Source organism: Stegodyphus dumicola, chromosome 2, assembly GCF_044657685.1.
Source record: "Stegodyphus dumicola isolate Sdum_Otavi_A_Nest chromosome 2, ASM4465768v1".
Lineage (NCBI taxonomy): Eukaryota > Metazoa > Arthropoda > Arachnida > Araneae > Eresidae > Stegodyphus > Stegodyphus dumicola.
In genome coordinates this window covers 48,827,612-48,841,774 of record NC_140769.1, presented here as the reverse complement: position 1 = coordinate 48,841,774, position 14,163 = coordinate 48,827,612, and the positions used below count along the sequence as shown (strand labels likewise).

General features: G+C 32.9%; 1 protein-coding gene across 2 annotated transcripts in view; it reads left to right on the top strand.

Annotated features, from left to right (window-relative positions):
- LOC118182863 (agrin-like) overlaps positions 1 to 14,163 on the top strand; it is a 1,858,472-nt gene that overhangs the window by 1,316,231 nt on the left and 528,078 nt on the right. For both annotated transcript variants that reach the window (XM_085810649.1, XM_085810648.1), the window contains exon 7: positions 4,381 to 4,593. In XM_085810649.1, the coding sequence (XP_085666775.1) occupies positions 4,381 to 4,593 (213 nt within the window). The remainder of the gene's footprint in view (positions 1 to 4,380; positions 4,594 to 14,163) is intronic.

Sequence of the window (14,163 nt, the reverse complement as noted above, 5' to 3'; positions counted from 1 at the left end):
TTATTTGGCTAAGTTGTTGTCGTGCTGTGAATGTGCACGAAGGTACGAAAATGTGTTAAAAGGATGTTTGATTTAATAAACGAAATTGAAATTATCATGGCAAGTAAAAAAATAAAACCATCCGACGAGTTACATAATGACGCATAGATAAAAGATCTAACAGCATTTCTTTTTGCCTTAAGCGGCCATTTAAATGTTTTCAATAAATGCTGCAAGAAACAATTAAACATTCTACTGATATAAGACACATTCTTCGGTAATGCATATTATTTCTTTATATTTCTGAAACGAAAAATAAATAATTTCGTTCATTTATTTTAAAAAGATAGCTTAAGTTTCGAAAAAAGAGAGGAATTTAAGATCGTCTAAGAAACGCAAAAGAGAGAGACTTGATTTAATTTGTAAGTAACTTAAGCTATACATGTTAGGTTAAATAAAAACAATACATTTGGCAACGTTTTGACTTCCTCCTCTATTTAAATAAAATTTATAATAATAAGCAACTGATTCCTGACAGTAAGATATTTTTGGGGGGAGATCAATTAGATTGACCGATGTTTGTTTTATTTCCTCTTTGCGGTTAGTAAGTTAATTTGAAAATATTTTTTTCTTTCCTTACAGTGTAATTTCATGCTGTAACTGGAAAGCATGTCCGCCTAGTTTCGGTAAGTTCGGAGTTCAAATTTCGGCTAAGGTTTGCTGGTTTTGCTGTTTTTTTTTTTTTTTTTTTTTTTTTTTTTTTTTTTTTTTACCCAACTTTACATTCCATGAGCACAAAGAAAAGCTAAAATTTAACTAGTTTTGGTTTGGTTTTGGTTTATTAGATTACGGCAAAGCACTCGAGGACTATCTGCCTTAAGGGAGGAATGCCTTCGTGGAAGACCTTTTAAGGGAAACTGGCTCGTATACACGTTACACATGGGGAAAACCACGAAAACACCCATGCAGCCAGCCCGTTCGCGGGATTCCAACCTCGGACCGAACTACCAGTGTTCAGCGACGTTACCGCTCGGCCGCTGGTAGGCCCTAAAATTTAACTAAAAGAATCACTAAAAGCGACATCTTATTATACAGCTAAAATTTTTAACAAAACTAGCTGTCACTCATGCCGTCATTACAGCATATGAAATCTTTAAAGAGTACAGCATAAAGGTTATTTTCAACGCTGAACTGAAATTAGCATTGACTGAAGAAAGTTCAAATTACTCACCCAAACGCAGAATGACTGGAGGTTAGTAGCTATTTACTGCAAGACTGCCTCAGCTTTCTCTGTCTCTCAACTATAAATTCGCTTGTTATTTAAAGGCGAGATATATGCATTTTGGTGACTACCGATTGTAGAAATAGAACATATAAAAATAATTAATATAAAATAACGCATAGGCTAGAATAAATATTACATAATTATTAATAGACCATATTTCTAAAATGAAGAATAGTAGTTATTTATAGCAACTTTCTATCTTTATCTACAGCTAGCGGAATAGTGTTAAGATATCAGCTAGATTTTTGGCATATTAAGAAAACCATGTTTCACAAGCGTAACATTAATGAGCTAAAACCGGTAATCTACGTGGTAATTTCACTTCCAGATATAACTTGGTTAAAAATATGTTGCGTTATTTACAGTATAATTTGGGCTTTATGTAGATTAATTTAATACTACTGCAGCCAGAAAAGTAATGCCTTCGTTCCCACAGATAAGCTCTAACCGTTGGTTAGGTAATTAGATTTATACTTCTACTGATCTATAGACATTCTGTCTCAATTTTAAGGTCTGCAATTCAGCTTGTATTACCTCTTTCGTTAGTAAATATAATGGACTTCTGCAAATTGAATTGTGAAATTGCTTTGGCTTTCTTTCTAAGTCTTCAAGTGAAGTGTAATTTAAATTACAGATTCAATTTGCGTATGCGTTGCAGTTCCAAATTCTCATTCCACGTTAGACTATGCTCTTCTGAACTAATTATTTAGTAAAAGGTACTTGTAATGAGTTAACATTACTTTGTAAATAAAAAATAAGTAAAGAGCTTGTGCAAAGGAAGTTTGATTACATATCTTGACATATCTCACTTCGTACATGCTGTTTGCCAGATTGTAGAAAACTGTAGTAAGCAAACAAAATTTCCTTGAAAATATTACTCTTTACTTCTCTCATTTCACTCAAAGAACTTTTAGAATTCAAAACATAACAAAGTTTCGAAGTTATTTTAATGTGTTTCGAGGAGCGTAATTCACCTGAGTTTAAAAAACTGCGAGCAATACTACTTAGTAGATTATATAAATACATATGCTAAGCGTGTTTTAAAAATTAATTTTGCGTATGAAGCAAATAAGAAAAAGCCAGCGAAGGTTTTAAAAAATCGTAAAATGTTCATGAATTTCGCTATGGGTAATTATGTTTCAAATTAGGAAACTTAATTCGGTATGGTATATGCTTCAAATAAAATTTGTGCCCTAATTCCTGAATTTTATAATTTTCGCTTTAAGCATTTTTATAAGTTGCATAAGTTTTATAAGTTGCTATTTAAGCATTTTATAAGTTTATTATAAAACAATGAAACGTATTCAAAGACATTCTTTCTACTTTATCTTAATTCATTTTAAGCTATACAGTTTGACTAGTCATATTAATAATGTATTCTAACTAGTTAAAAATATTGCTTTTGGCAGTCAATACAATAACTAAATGTCGTAAATAAGTGGACTTTACATTACCTGCGAGCTTGCACTCTGCAGTTTACTCGTATATTAGAGTTGCATATCAATTCCATGAAAATAAAGCTAATGCGATTACATTGATAATATAGAACGCATAAGTTTACCCCAAAACTGCATAAACTTCGTTGTACAGATATGTATTTCATATCATAAGACGGTTTGTGTTTATATAAGTTCTAATTCTAGTTTTAGATCGTAGGCTGTACTCTGAGTCAAATATACATTGTTCTACATTAAATGAAAAAGGGCAGCATTTAATAATTAATTTATAATTGTAAACAAATTATCCAAAGATAAGTTACATCAGAGGCTCTATAGCTCTGCCATGCATTCCATACACTGAGATTCCAGACAAATGGAAGTGTCATCATCTCGTGACGAAATCCTAGGCTGTAGACAGTAGGAGTTGAACATAATGGGTGTGCCGACATAGAATCAGTCACCAATAACAGTTAGATTATTGGAAAATTCTGACTATTTGGGGAGCAATATTAACATCTATTTTGAACGAAACGTAAAGTCTGTCACTGCCTTGCTCTTCTTCATTTCTGCTTTGGAACTAGCTATTAACAATCTTACTTCGGTAACTAGTATTAGTTTTAAGATACAATAAAACGCCGAACAAATATTAATTTAGAAGTCAAACAACAAAAATCAGCGTTATATTTCCAAATTTCACAGGACTAGTTTTGATGGTTTTACCGAACCATCATCCTCAGCTGCAAAAGCGCAAATGAGCGACATAAGCCTGGACAGAAAGCCTGGACAGGAGATAAGCTACTGGCGCTATCTGTTGATGAAACCAGAACTAAAACATAATTTCTTTAAAGGCTGAAGGCAAAGATGGATTGGAATTAGGGTCGTTAACTAGAGCAGAAAGACTTTTTTAATGTGAAATGCCTCCAGAAAATCCAGTTCATCAATGGAAGATGTTTTTTGAATAATTTTGGCAGCAGAAAAATTAAAAGTGTGATTTTCGACCAACAATGTTGGGCAACAGAAGGTTTCTGAGTTTCCTTTTTTCTAACATATGTCTCATGTTCCTTAACGCGAAATTTTAAGGCTCTCGTAGTTTGTCCCATGCAAATTAACTCACACTGGAAATGAATCCTGTAAATACCCCAGGAATTCATATCCAGAATGGGGTCCTTGAGTATGGAACTCGGACTTTTATTGATGGGAGAATAAACGATCCGAAAGTTAAATTTCTGCAAAATACATCGAGCTTGGGATAAAAATGACCTATATGTTTCAACTCAACTTACTACCGTTAAATAACGATTTACAAAATAGAAAATGCCAAATACTTCTATTTTCTGGCCGCAACTATTAGGCCACAAAGAATAAAAAACTAATTCCTCTACTTATGCACATGGAACATGAACATGTAAGCTGGACAATACATTTCTGCTTTCTTCATAGCAACCGAAACTAAACACTAAAAACACTAAAAATATCATACTCAAGTGCAAGAGGTCCATGCAGTATGTGTTCTGTTTTACCACACTACATATAACTTCTTAATTAATAAGTGTATTTATACAGCAAATTAGGATTATCATATTCTTAGTTGTTCTTTTTAATCATATTTTTATGAATATTTCAATATGCATGTAAATTATTAACCTAAAGCTCATGATATGACACTTTCTGTTTTAGGTGAGCGTGGTCCATGCCACAAACATACTTGTCACTTCGGATCTATATGTGTATCGAAAGGTGGTTATGCTGTATGTGAATGCCCAACTTGTACGGAGGAATTTGAACCAGTTTGTGGAACAGACGGTATATCTTACACAAATATATGCAAGTTAAAACAAGAAGGATGCGATCAAAAGACAGATATAGACGTTGCATACACAGGACTGTGCAGTACGTGTGTATTTTCCTTTAATTTCTTTTACTAAATTTGAATCTATCTTTTTAGATGTTTTCATTAGTATATTTTATGATTGTTTAATTATTTCTTTCGATGCAAAGAAAACATACGTAGGCTGATCTTTCATCAATACGAAAAAAAAAAAAAATTAAGCAATTGTACAAACAAATAAATGATACTATTAATTTTTGATAACTTAGAGTTTGTTTTCCAACGAAACAGAAATTAGATTCCAAATTTTTGCTTAGTTCTCAAATAACGAAAACGTATGGGGTTAGCTTATCCATGTTTTAATGTTTATCTATTGAATTCAAATTCTTTAAAATAAATCACACAATATTCAGTTTTCAGACGACAGGCAAATAACACAGTTTTCGGTTATCTAAATAAAGATATAAACTCAGTTTATGTGAACTATCCCTTTTAAGCAGCTATGCTAACTAAAATATGACATTTATTAAGCAAACATCTCATTTGAAAACGTCTTTAATTTACAACTTTCTGATTACCTCTGCGATTAAAAATGGGCACATATAAAAAATGTTATCATATCACGATGAAACTCAACATGCAAATACCTCTTTGCTAGATATATGCAAAACATTCACATTATTGAACATAACGAACGAACTCAGAGTGCACAGCTAACGCTCGCCTTGAATAACGTAAGAGAATAATTACTCGTTTAGGCTATTACGAACGCTTTGAAGATCAATCTAATGGTAGGAAAACAATATGGAAGAAATAGTATAGTAGAATCATAAGTATATTAGAAGCATTTTGGTCTTCCTATAAACCGATCGCGTATAAATAAGTAATCGTCAGACAGTGAATGTAAGAAATTGTTTTGATTCTACTGCTTGTAAAAAAGTAACTATACCTATTAGGTATTTCTCTCGCCTTCTTAACATGCCTTCGTGGTGTAGTGGCCAGCATGCTCGGCGCGTATTCGGGAGTTCCTAGATTCGAATCCTGGAGTCATTTTTCATGTATTCTGTTTCCAAAATAACCTAATCTCTCTATAATGGCGCCCGAACTAAAGATAATGTAAGATGGTTCCTCACCACCAGGATTTGGCGATTGGGTGCTCTAATCCCCAGACGCCCTCTAAAAGGGGAAGCACATAAAGTATTTCTCCCGCCCTCTTAGCATGCCTTTGTGGTGTAATGCCCAGCATTCTCGGCGCGTATTCGAGAGATCCGAGGTTCGAGTACCGGCGAAGGCACTGCTCTATTTTCGCGTCCTAAATAACATACTGTCTCTACATACCTAACAATGAAGGAAAGAAATAGTTGTTTAAGTCGATCTTTCGATAGTAGAAGTTATGAGAAGCACGAAAACAGCTTCGCTATGGACCAGTCGCTAACACGTATATGCGTTTCACAAACTTCCTTTTGTCTACTCTCAAATAGAATTCTCATTACTGGGGTGCCTATTACCAGTATCTCATAACTTGTTAACCTGCGAAATAATTACAATATCATCTACTGAGGAATACCGCAGGATAGTGATTATCAATCAAATGAATCCATTCTGTACGAATACCTTCATGCATAGCAATCAGAGTTTTCTGTATATATTATATTATTATGCAAATTCTTAAGCTTTATTTTGCTAAATAAACATACCATATTCAAATAATTGTTCAAAATTAATTATTTTCATCTTTGTTTTCGTATTGTTTATGGACATCATATTGGAACGAGGTTTTGACATTCGATATTTAATTTTCTCTAACAGATCATGTCAGTTTATATCTGTGGGAAATGTGCTTGCTCTTACACAATATAAGTATTCTGTAATATTTTAGAGTGTTTAGAGATTTCGTTGACTCTCAGCTGTATCACTATATTACTTTTCACTAGCGTCGCTCACTGCCATGGGAAAGTGCCCGTGTTCGAATCCCGGAGAAGGCACGGATGTTTTTAAATGTATAGTGTCTGCGCGGCATGAGGACATGCTAAATATTCTAAATATGAATAAATTTTTAACTAAAAAGCTGCATATTTCTTTTTTTTTTTTTTTTTTTTTTTTTTTTTTTTTTTTTTGTGTCGCTTAAGCTTTGCATACTCAAAAATAATTATGCTCTTTGAAATATCTAATCGGCGTAACCCATATTTGCAGGGAATGTGTAAAAAATAATCTTAATTAACATTGTTCAAACAAAAGTCATCAAACTGTTTCTGATACGTAAATCAAGATGTTACGTCACATGTTGGTAAATCAAGTGCTTTGCGCAAAATGACTATTCAAGAGAATCTGCAGTACAGCATTTGATTTACTTGTGTAAGGCCTAAAAACAGTTTGCCATGGCTCCGAAGTATCACTTGGAAAAGTCTGTAAAGCGGGAACTCCAAGCAGCGGCCAGTAAAATTTCCTGATCTTAACCCGATAGAGAAGTTATGAGGCTACCTCGAAAAGCAGTTGCAATGAGATAGATATACTTCTCCTAGATATGCAAGTATTCTGAAGGTCTCATTGCTGCCTAAGAGGTCTTAATTTCTCAGAATGTGGCTAACAATGTGATTGCTAGTATGAAAATGCGTTGTGATATGTGTGTACAAATCAGGGGAGATCAAAATCCATATCTAATTCACAATTCTTAATTTTGAGTTATTCATCTTTTTCCGAACTCTCCTTGTAATATATTTATAAGTTATTTCTCTCTTCTTTCCGATGCCTTCGTGGTGTAACTAGAAGCATGCTCGACGCGTATTCGGGAGAACCCGAGTTCGAATCCCAGTGAGGTCATTGCAGATTTCTTCGATTTACTTACGTTGAAAAATTCTAAAAGACTTTACAACTGGCGCTTGAGCAGGAACAGGAAAAGAGGAAGGAGCTATCTTTTATACTTTTAACCACTTTTATTATTTTATGCTACAGTTTTATATCGCATGCGGTTCTGAGTATTACCCTTTGCACTTATATGTCATGATATTGTGTGTCATTCCTCAAAATTCATAAAATTGTGGTTCACAGTTCCTTAAAATACCTGATTTCGTGTACGTAAAGATAATGCTGGATATGAGTTTATATGCTCAAATATTATCTGGGAAGAAGAAACTAATGAAGTTTTTAATCGCTTGACTTTGTCCATCTCGATGACATAAGCTTATTTTCCAGCTGCTACAGTAGCGTTTTAAATATCTTGTTGCAAGTTTCTTTCTCAATACACTTTAATTTAAAAATTTGTCAGATTTTGTCTATATCCTCTGCTGCAATTTCAGTATTTAAGAACAAATATCAGCATTCTGAAGCATATAGCTTCATTGAGGATTTCTCAACAAAGAAAGATATGAAGAACATGTTCCTGTCTGTCCATTTAATTGGTCCAATTAAGCTTTAATCTTTAATTCCAATGATAATACGTTAAATAAAATTTATTTACAGTATTCGGTATTTAGCATTTAATCTCTACTGTTAAAATATATGCCAGCGAAGCACATCAGGTTTAAATGCAAAATTCGATAAATTCAGAGTTAGTTGTATTGATATAAAAATTATTCTAGTTCATTTTACAGAAATTTTTATTTGCATTCCCATTTAGACAGATATGGAGTTTTCTCTTCAAGAAGCAATACCGTTTTAAACATAATGTGCTGCTCTTTCGTTTACGAGATCGTTTCTTATTTGTTTGTTGTACTTTGTTTGATTATTTGGTACTTCCTGTTCAGTAAAGTAGTTTTGCTCATTGAGAAAACGGAACCTGTTCTCCTTTAAAATTCATAAAAGTTATCAGTTTAAGGTCGAATATTTCCAAGTTCAGTCCTATAAAATCAACGTCAAAACAAGGTTTATGTCCATGTGTTATTATTTTTTGTGAATGTGGAACAGTGTAAACATATTAAGAACTTCATGCTGTTTAAAAGATTTTATAACAAAAATTAAAAAAAAAAATTAAAAAAGCTAAAAAATATTTCGAATTTCCAGGATCGTGAAGGGGCATAAATAGTTAATAATTGCGTCTGTTACCGAGTATTTATATAGTTTTCACGAACTTCTATCAAGTTATTTAAATCATATTATGCTTAGGTACGTTATCACCGTCCTAACTATCTGTTTGGGTGCAATTTAATAGCACTTCAAGAAACGGAATTAATCTTAAAAATTCATTCTACAACTTGCAGATTTACAAACTTAAGGGAGGCTAAATATATTTTGAGGTAAGTATTATCAAATCATATTATCATGCTTGCGGGAAGTATTATCAAATCAAATATAATCTCGAGCTTAACATAAAACAACTAGTAATATAATCTGCTGCTACGTGTCACCACTTAAATACACAAAATATTAAACAGGCAAGATTTCTGTTCACCAAAGGAATATCTGAGTTATTTCAGTTCGGTGATAGACTGGAAACGTGGATGAAGTGCTTTAGCTTAATCGCCTGAAAATATTCAGAATACCTTATTGGCAGTTCAAGATGACTAAATAATAATTACACGGTGTTTCTCAGCTAACCCAGGTAATGGTGAAAACGCATGTATAAATAGAAATGGTAAAAACAGATTAGCATAAGCGACTAACTCATTACTTTAAATCAAAATCTTAGAAGTTTGTTATCTAATGCAATGAACAACTAATAGTGTAAATGAAAAGTAGAGTTTGTTACACTTATGGAGTTTGACCTTCTTCGGTAGCATGGAGCGAATTATCACTTCGTCGGAAATAACAATGGTTTAAAACAACCTTTTGATGAAACTAGATCTTGATTATAAAAAGCACATCTCAGGCTTACAAATCAACTACCACTTGTGGCGATGTATCCTAAAGTAGCAGTTCAACTCGAATTTAAACTAAGCCTTGTAGTTAAAGACTACACAATTAACGCGAAGTTGGCTCAAAATTTTTCACCGTCATAAAAATTAGAATTTCGGTATCAGTAATGAAAATCCGAAGAATTACCAATTTAAAAGAGCTAGTGAAACCTAGTAACGTGGTCTCGAGGGGCAGAAACATGCTCTCTCTTGCAATCCAAAACCGTCAACTTAAATACTGTCGAATTAATTTGCATTGTGAAAACGGAAATTAAATGTAATAGTAAAGCTGGAATTATAAATAACTCGTTATTTAAAATAATAATAACTGTACACGCTACTTATTGCGCTTATTCTAAAAATCTGTGCTGTATCTGAAAGGCCAGGTAGAGGTATAAAGATACAGGAGACACCAGCGATGTACCTTGAGTTAACTGGTAATGCCTTCCCATACTATGTGCTCTTAAAATATTACACGGCTTTGTAGAGTTTACAAAGAAAGTTTGGGGAAATGAGCAACTGAAGCTTTCCAAAGGATCTACAGTTTACCTATTATGGTACATCGTGCAATCCCACCGTACACCCCACATCCAATATTTATTAAAAATAATGATTAAGGACATAAAGAGATTACAATGTAGTTTCAGTACAATTTGTATTCAGCATCTGTTTTGATGTAACAAAAATAACAAATAAACATAATAAGATAAATATAATAGGTTCTGAAAACACAACGTTATAATGGACTGCAGTAATAATACTAAAGAGGTATCCATGGGTTTATTGCAGTTTATAAAGTTCACAAGTGGAATCCTTTTTGAGCATCACAGTACTTAAATGTTCATTAAATTTATGCGGCATGAGCACTTATACTTGACAAACATATATTCCTCAGGAAGAGAGTCGTTGCGTAATTTTTGGAAACTTCAGATACCGATGTTTATCTTTAATTAGAAACCTTTGAAGACAAACATTAGTATCCAAAGTTTGAAAAAAAGTTATGCAAAGGCCAATAACCTGCTCCATTGTCCTGGAAACAATTTATTTAATAATTCTGCTTTGGAGAATTATTTTGCGAAATGGTATTATTATATATTGCGTATAAGCTCAATACGAAATTAAATCTGTTTGCTTCATTCCATGTTTGATAAATAATATATGTCATTCTACTGGATTTACATGGGATTTCGTATTTCTGATATATTTTCAAATAGATTGTCTTATATTAAATGCCTTATTATAACATATTAGACTACGAAATGTAAGTTGATACTTCTTCCTCTACTGTTGGAAACCATATTCTTCTTATACGCAGAATTTAATATTTAAAATGTTATCTATACAATGTATGAATTATCCTTAATCTAGTGAAAACTTTGTATCTTAATTTTATCCGGGGTTGAAACCCGAAGAAGGCATGGATGTTTGTATTATATAGTATTATATAGTAGTATAGCGTCTGTGCAGCATGAGGGCAATTTAAATCCCCTGGAGAAGTTGGTGGTAGGGGAAGAGGGTTTGGAGATCCTCGCATCTGTCCTCTCGGGGTGCTCTCCTCCAAAATTGAGGTCGGAACTGAGCGAAGTCGTACTGACGCTTGTATGGCGCTCAAGGCGATAGGTACAATCTTGCTCTCCTTGCCGCGATGAATTTCGCGTGCTTGTTCTGATGTTACTGCTAGACAACTGAGATTAGTCAAAACAGACCTTTCTTGTAGAATATCTTGAACACTCCGATATTATGAGGCCTCTTCATGTTCAAAAACTTTTATTCATGTAAAGCACATTGAAAAAAGTTTAGTGGTCTTATATATGAGACTGTTTTTATTAGAACCAAAAGGAAATTTTGTTTTGTAGTACTGAGATATATTTCAGAAAGTAAAAGTAAATGTTTAAAAGTATCTTAGTTAACATAATGCAGAATATTTTAAATAAAATTAAACTGCACTAGATAGTAGAAATTTTTCATGAATAAATAAAAGGCAGCTGAATATGTCCTCTTCGTCAATCTTCTATGTTAAAAAATATTAATCAAAACTGTCATTCAGCGTACTCTTGTATTCTTTACATTACGTGTACTCTTGTATTCTTTGTGAAATTGCAAGAGAATAAAATATCGACAGGATATCTTCTTCTTTATAACTTTTTTACTTTTATGCTCGTAATTTGCAGCTTATTTCGCTTTTACTATTTTCGGGAATTTATAGCAAGACAATTATCTTCCTGAACGTTTCGAAGCAGTTAATGCTATGTTCAATTTTCGACTCACTTTATATCTAGGTGTTTTGATGGTATTCTTATCTCATTACAATAAATGTAAATATAAGCAGTGTATTACTTTCCTTGGTAAGTGTTTTCTGCCCACGATCTAAAGCAAACTGGTATTTTTAAATGCAATTTATTATCCTTTCTCGATAAGCAACAGACAGTCTGAAAGTGAATTTGATATAAAAGGAATTGAAAGAAGCTGGAGTAAATGAAATTGAGAGAAAGCCCGAAATAAAAAAGCTCAGAAACAGATGCGAAAGAAAGCAAACCACAAATCCAGTAGGAAAAGGGAACTTCAGATTTTAAAAAATGGTCAACCAACGCTACAAAAAATAAAGAAACATTACGAAAGGAAAAGTGTAAAAAATGGCTCGAAGCGGAAATGGGTTGAAAAAAGGCATAAAAAGAACTATAAAAACGCTTTCTGTAAATCTGAAGGGGGATTTTCAGCATTCAAAAGAAGAATTTTATATTATTTCAGATTTAGTCGTTATATATATATATAAATTGCAGGTATAAGAAGCAATGATTAAAGTCGCAGTTTCAGTATATTTATCGGAATTAAATGAAATAGTAAATGATAATTATAAAATAAAAGAAGTTTTTAAGAAAGTTCACTGCACACAACTGTTAGGTTAACAAATACTACAAAGCGATTTCCAGAAGTCTTGAAAACCTGAATTCAAACTTCTGAATCATTTTGTACGCTCAGAATTTGTCTCAAATGTCCTTAGGAAATTAATTTTGTGCCTGTCGCTTTGATTCTGTACTCAGCAACTCAAGCGCAAAGAGTCTAGACACATTTCAATTTTAAATACGATTTCAAGCAGTGCAAATATAAATCTGTTTTTTAAAATTGTCACTTCAAATAAAACACAGCAGTAGATGAATTTGTTATTTAGTTTAAAGTTTTTGATTTTCAACAAAATATATCAATTTTGAATAGAAATGCATTTACCGTATATACCCGCGTATAAGTCGAGATATTTTGGACAAAAAAAAAGACTTCAAAGTGAGGGGGTCGACTTATACACGGGGCCATAAAAAATTAAAAGAATCAGAAGTTCAAAAATTTCTTTATATAATGCAGTTGTTTTCTTCCCGCACTCAAATTGGACGACTTATCAAATAAGTCTCTTACTTGAAGTAATTTCATGACTTAAATTATGTGACGAACTAATCACAGAGTTTCATACTTTAACTAGAGTAAGTTTCGATGAAACCAAAGAATTTTCTGCCCCCGAACAACCGATCAATATCGAGCAATAAAAAATTTTCGCCAACAGGCCAAGAAAAGAGAAATGCAGATAGTTTTTATGTACGTATAAGTCTTTATAATAGTTATTGTTCATTTATGAAATACTTTTGTTAACAGGCGTACACGTCAAAAGCACCTAAAAATGACTGTGGCTGTAATTCCGGGAGGATTGACATCCGTCATTCAACCCCTAGATGTATGCCTCAATAAGCCCTTCAAAGTAAATGTTATAAAATTTTGGGCAGAGTGGATTAGTTCCGGTCTACCAACATTTACAAAGGGAGGCAACATTAAAAAACCCAATATTACATTAATTGCTCAGTGGGTTAAAGATGCTTGGAACGAACTACCCTCTGAAATGATTATAAAATCATTTAAAAAATGTTGCATTAGCAACGAACTAGACAGCACGGAAGATGATACTGTTTTTGAAAGTGAAAATGATGACGAAGGCTCTGGTAGTGATTGTAACAATACAGAGTTCGAGACTGAAAATATGTATGATGACGAGCCAATGACGACAAAAGAGTTCTATGAAATGTTTGGCGAATCGGACGTTGAAGGATTTTGATTTTGTTTATTTACCAAGGTATTTTTTATCGTATTTACTTTTTTGAGATGATTTTGAATAAATGTAGTACTTAAAAATTTTTTTTCGAAGTTTCTCGATGAATTTCGGAAATGGGGGGGGTCGACTTATACGTGGGTTTCTTATTTTCTACGAATTTTTTATGTCGAAATGGGAGGGGGTCGACTTATACGCGGTATCGACTTATACGCGGGTATATACGCGGGTAACTCTGTATCTGTAATATAATTATATAATGAATAAGACCTGTGATACCGTAAAAAAACATACGAATGGAAACGATGTTACAGAGGAAAACATCGCGGCAAAAATAGAAGACGAAAACATCGCGGAGAAAACAACGCATGACGAAAATGTCGTAGTACAAAACATCGTGGGAGATAAGAAAGCGAAGAGAAAATGCACTGTCCTCTAAGCTAGTATTTAAATATAGTAAGTATGATTAGTGCAGAAACTAGATAACAGTAATGCGATTTCATGATATGTTGCTTTACTAATTAAAAATCCTTTCAAAAAGGATATCTTAGTATTCTAATAATTTCATTCGTTTCCCTTTAATTTAGACCTGGTATTAATTTAATCTTTAATTTAGACCTGGTATTAATTTAATCTTTAATTTAGTCTTGTGTATTAGACCATTCTCATTACGCTAAGCTATTTTTTATCAGTTAGGTTATGAAGCTTAGTTT